This window comes from Echinococcus granulosus, assembly GCF_000524195.1.
Source record: "Echinococcus granulosus chromosome Unknown EG_S00217, whole genome shotgun sequence".
NCBI lineage: Eukaryota > Metazoa > Platyhelminthes > Cestoda > Cyclophyllidea > Taeniidae > Echinococcus > Echinococcus granulosus.
In genome coordinates this window covers 31,912-37,911 of record NW_020170597.1, presented here as the reverse complement: position 1 = coordinate 37,911, position 6,000 = coordinate 31,912, and the positions used below count along the sequence as shown (strand labels likewise).

General features: G+C 40.5%; 1 protein-coding gene across 1 annotated transcript in view; it reads right to left on the bottom strand. All coding sequences in view use genetic code 11, as the record gives it.

Moving 5' to 3' along the window:
- EGR_10410 (hypothetical protein) overlaps positions 1 to 1,687 on the bottom strand; it is a gene marked incomplete at both ends in the record, with an annotated part of 9,119 nt that extends 7,432 nt beyond the window's left edge. The window contains 2 exons of the mRNA XM_024499659.1: positions 741 to 975; positions 1,516 to 1,687. Coding sequence (XP_024345925.1) covers positions 741 to 975; positions 1,516 to 1,687 — 407 coding nt within the window. The remainder of the gene's footprint in view (positions 1 to 740; positions 976 to 1,515) is intronic.
- Between the last annotated feature and the right edge of the window lie 4,313 nt (positions 1,688 to 6,000).

The window sequence follows — 6,000 nt, the reverse complement described above, 5'->3', positions numbered from 1 at the left end:
CATCTATTAGCTGAAAAGCAATCAGAGTGTGCCCTGGGATCCATTTCCAGAAAAGTGGGGATGAAGTGAACTTTTACCGTGACTAAAGCGACATGCGTTACTGTTGCACTAGAGCGCAAACTGGTGGGAATGATCTTCCTACAGCCTTGGTACGGTGCATTTACCCGCCCCCTGTCAGAAGGTAATAGACTGCATGGGCTTGATTAACTATAGTATTTATGGTGCCATGCCCGCCACAGGGATAATTAGTTAGCAAAACCTGATCATGTTCCCTGAGCACCCGTATGCACTCAATTTTGATCAAAGGTGTTAACACGTTAATTTAATTAGTTTTTGCAATTGAGTTGCAATTATAATCACCTGAATGTGATCTCTATCATGGATGGGGAGTTTCTTCGTGCAACCCGAATATAAATGCATTTGTGCCTCACAAAATTCCGTTTTTTTTAACACTACGCTACTAGTTCGTCTAAGTATCTAGATTACCAACATTACTCTCTTACCAGCAGCAGCCACACCTTTACCACGTTGGCAGATCTAGATTGCCAACGCAATTGATATCTGCAACAAAGTGCTCGCAAGAATCGGACCTTTCTACAAGTCTTTGCGATATAGCCTACTACATTTCACCGGCCACCCCCACTTATCGGTGTCTCAGGCCTACCTCATCTCACTAAACTTAGCCATTCTTATGGGGATATGGATACAACAATGAACATCGTTAAAAAACAAAATTTTACATTCTATTTAACCATAAATCATTGAAGTTCTCAAATTTTTTCCTGCACACAGTATTGTCTATTTCTATTTGCAGTGCAGGTATATAATCGTCTGTTTTAACTTTAAACTTCGCTCCGCCATCTTCTACCTCCTCATTTGACCTTAGCCACCACCTCACAGTATGCATTAGAATCACATCTTTTTTACATCTCTGTTTATATTTTACATGGAATTTTGCTAATTCTCTGTGCTTTCCTTTGAGTGTTAGTTAATATCAATACTTTGCACCATCGGTAAGACCAACCACTCCAGGAGAGCCAAATAGAATTAGTCCTAAGGGCTTCAACTTGTTAACCTATCATCTTTAGCAGCAGTAGGGCAGTCGGGATATTAACAGCTTGTTCTCTCTGTTTAAGGTGGTCCGTGGTGCAAGGGTGTGTAATGATCGTATTACAAACCAGGTTAAGTGTATGAAGGGGCATATTAAAATTGTGCTAAGGGTAGTAAAGTAAATGAAGGCGTAAAATCTAAATTTTTTTGCAGATTTGTCGACCGATAATTCGTGTCGCGCTTTTTAGTAGGTGGTAAGTTGTATTTTCGTCTATTTTGATCTACCAGTCAATAGGGAGCTCATCTTTTTGATACCTTCCATGACTTCCACTCTGATAAAAAATTATATTTCAAAAATTCGTCAATGACTACAAGCCTGCGCGAAAGCACTAGATATAATAGATGCGATGGCCGTTGAATGACTCAAAAATATGAGTCCTTTAACTATGCAAAAAGTAAACTTACTTCCACTCACAGCATGCTGCTCTGGTCGAACTAAAGTGTTTATATTTTTGCTGTTTGGAAATGGTAAGGCATTTTTATTCGAATAACGTTTGCTCATTCCATCAAAAAGAGGACCACCTCTTTCACCTAAATCCTGTACTGTCGACTTTGACGTACCGAAACACAGATGCATACTTGCAAAATTTCATTCCCTATGGGATCAGTATACTGAATAGAATAATTAAAAGCTGCATTCCTATTGCATGTTGCAAAGGCCGTGCTTCTACTTGGCCTATCCCATATAGTGGAGTCTATAGGAGCAGCCGAATTAATTGCTCCGTCATGGACCATGTCTCGTCACTTCTGTATTTTCATCACATCATGTAATTACACAAAATTACCTTTCTGACAAGCCAAATATTGCTCTTTTTCTCTAGGCGTACATAAATGTGTAAAGAACCAAAAGTAATTGATTTATATTCTTAGGTTGAATTGTTACATCTCTAATGCTTGTGATATGAATTACATCACTGCGGCCACCCTTACTGCATGATATTCCCATTGCCGCTACTCCCATCCCCATTATCTTGCTGCTCAGCTTTAGTATTGTTGCCACCATAAGCTTAAGCTGGATGGAATATTGTACTGCCTTGAATGATACAGTCTTCCAAATAGCGACACAGCAATCTCTCTCTTCACCTAATTGGCTCTTTGACAAGAACCACAAGGACTGGACTCATCGGCTGTCCATAAGCAACAGAAGTCTGCAAAATTTGTCCAAATTACCAAATAGAGCAGTATCTATCTGCTTCAGGCACTGATGCGGTGCAGTGGTTTTATTCCAGAGGGATGTGTAGGCCGCACTTGAGACCAAAGTGTTCATGACGCTGGCATTAACATAAACCTAACATCACGAAATCCACACACCCGTTAATGCTGCCACTCATCAAAAATCGCAAAAGATGCAATCTGCGCTTTGCCGCGCGAAGTACCAATTTCGCACTTGAATGTATGTGGCATCAGGGACGGACACCCTTGCATACGTAAATTGGCTTTTTTCGATTTGTGCCATGTGTGCATATCAGTGGCTATGAATCCATCCATTCTAATTGATTCAGCAGAGCTGGATGGCCTTAGCATATTTGATTTGAGGAGAGAATTTAGTTCCTAAATTGATTACGCTAATGGCGGAGATATCTCCACCTGTAGCCAATGCAAGCAAGTTTCTGTAGGGCAAGATGATTTCCTGCAGGTGTGACACAGGCATTTGTAATGCTGTAGCATTACGATTACGTCCAGTATGCGGATTCTGTAAGTAAACCTGCAGGGTATCGTGTGATTTGTGACTTCCTTCCCTACCAGCTAACTGCCTGTACCTTAGCCAATAGAATAAAAGTAGATAAAAAATCCATTTTTGTGTAGGGAGTTCAAGTTAATATTTGGCATTAATGACCAATGGTGGTGGTATATGGACTATCGCATTTTCCAAACATTATGGAACTGCTAAATTTTAAAGGGATTAAATTATGTGAGTAGGTACCACCACTGTATCATACCTTGTACAGGAATAAAATTTTACTTCATTTTATTTCTGCAATAAACGCTCCTGCCCACTTGGGCACTGCATTTCGAGTTGGAATCTAGCGGTGAATGCGGTAGGCTACGACATTTGTGGAATATTACTGAATTGTTCTGATGCGTAGCGCTTATTGCACTCAGACTTGCTTGCGGCAATTTACTGTTTTTATGGTTATCTGGATGTGCCATACTTGTCGATGCACAAGCAGGGCTTTTGCAGTTTTGTTGAGGAAAGCTGACGCCGTGTCAGGTGCCAGTGTGTTTGACTATCCACCCGACCTCTTTTAGCAAGTGGTGTTGATAGGCACTTGTACCTGCAAGGAGAGAGGTGTACAAGCTTCGTTGACTGCATATACATTTCAGGTACTTGAGCATTGTGCTTTTGCAAGTTGGTCATCAAATATCCGCCCCCAGAAGTTAAGAATGTGAATTTCTAAGACTTGTTTTCTACCCTTAGAAAATGAGGTTTGATGTTTTCCGTCACAGGCATATAAACATGCATTCCTTGTTAGCTAAGCCCTGTTTGTGGCTATTTTAAAACAAAAAAAGCTTTACTTTCATCTCCACATTTTGCTGTTCGCTCAATTTTGGACCTGTAGCCTAGCATGTATGGTAAATGGAATCAATATCAAATCAAACTGAATGCCACGCACATTTTACATGACATTTTACCAGTGTCTGGTAACTTCACAATTTAAATTTCATAGAAGATTAGTTAATACCTTTTTAAGTAAGCCACATGAACGCATGGACTTCTGCTACAGTAAATATGTGTGGATTTATTGTTTTGCTTTGTGCAAACTGTTTAAAATTGAAAATTGAGTCGAGAATCAGGCTGTGGGACTTGCGTGAACAAATCTGCAGCATTCGACAACACAAGACCAGAAGGAATTTAGAATGATGACTTGAAAAGTGGAATTTTACATCAGCTTAGGTGAAAAGAAGTGCTTTAAATTGTTTTGGCAGGAGTTATTTGGAGTAAAAGGCAGAAGATAGTCCTATTTTGACGCATTTGTTAAACTGGGCTGCTTGCAGTCAAAAGGTGAAACTTTTTGCAGTGTTTTCCCAAATACTGTCTCAGAAGTGGTATCCTCACCTCTCCCTCTTAAAATCGTACATTGTAGAGCACTGCCCTCGATTTTATTGATAAGGCATTGTGGAGACTGAAATCACACTATGGAAATTGCAAGAAGGCACTGCTACATGGAATGATACATTCAAGCCTTTGAGCATAAAGTGACTCGCTCCAAATGGGGTGTTCCATCTTCCGCTGTTTATATTTACGAGAATTTTCAGCATTCTTATGCGCTAATGCACTTGCATATGACCTCGACTGTGCATAAGAAGAATAAAGAGAGCTGTAGCAAAAAATTCTCAAAACAGCCTAAATATAGACGATTGGGAGCAAAAATCAGGAGGATAGGACACAAGGAGAATGCTAATTCGAAGAAATATCCAAAAAAAACTCCGTAGTGGAACCAACCTGAACAGTGCAGAAGTGTGTTGTTCACCATGAACTGCATCACAAGGTATGGACTGCACTTAGTTATGGAAGGCCATTTACACTGCCATCGCATTGCTGGATGATGTTATGTTAGATAATACAATGTTTCTACCAGCATTGGCTGCCTGGCTGGCCTGCTGTCTGGATGCTTGGCCTGAGTTGGCAGACTTCATGCATATAATTAAAGTCGGAGTAGGCAGTTGGGTCTTCAGAAACTTTTAGTTGTTCCGCACAGTTTTATTTGCTGAAACTCACCATATCATCCAGATCATCCGAAGCGTTCTAAGGCGTCATTTCATGCTGCAGAATTGTGTTCTTAGTGAACACACGTTGTGACCTGTTAGTGGTAGGGAAATAGTCTAATCACTCTGCTACTTAGTGCATACTTTGGATATTGCCAACTGGTCTGACGATATATACGTTTTAGAGATTTGACAAAGCAATGCATGAATCGACATTACCTGGGGTTTAGAGTCTAACCCGCCTCTCTTAGACCCATAACACTAAAATCAGACCAGCAGTATGCACTTGATCACCCCTATCGGAAACAAGAATGTTAGCCAGGTATACTGAAAAGTGTTTCAGGAATAATCCAATTGGCGCAGCTTGCGTAGGGCGATGGAATATCGTCGTTGCATTTTAGAGTCTAAAGTACATGGTCTGAAGATTATACAGTTCTGTTAGCAATACGATTGCTGTCCCATCTCTACCCTATCCGACCAGGTCCACTTCAGATTATCCTGAATTTACATCTAGGAGGGAAAACCACTCTGACCCATGAAGGGAGTGGAATGATACTTTTATATAAGGTAGCCAGAAAGTATTCTTTATCGTTACTGGGCTCAGCTTTTGTAGTCGACGTAGATCCATCCTCCTTCTTAATGGAGCAATTGACAAAGCCTATGGTGGCTTTGATGTCTTTGTGGGCTGGTGTCTGAGTCATTTCTTTTGCTAGACCGAATCAGTGATGTCTTTAAAGGGGGGGCAAAGTGTCTTCAAGCCGCATAATTGTGACTCCTTGTTCTTACCAGCAATTGCCTTGAGTGATGTTTCTTGGTGTTTTACGCAGCTAATGTGATGTGATATTTTCGTGACGTATTTTTAAGACTCGTTTTGCCGTATCTCGTCATTTGAATGGCTGCAGAACTAAACAGCACACTGAAAAACAGTCCATCCCATCAATTGTCCGGCAATGTTACTCGAAAGCATCACCATTACTAGAGATAAAATTTGGTAGGAATTACTTCTGCGAGAAAGAAGAAACTTATGATAGCATTACTGTAATGATTCCACTCTAAATTGCAACTATGAATTTCTTTGGTATTGCTTTGTATTCCAGCCCGTCGTGCAATAAATTTTGTCGTCCACCATGCTTACTGCTCTGGAAATTTACGACAGGTCTGGTGCCTCTTCCTTAGTGGAGA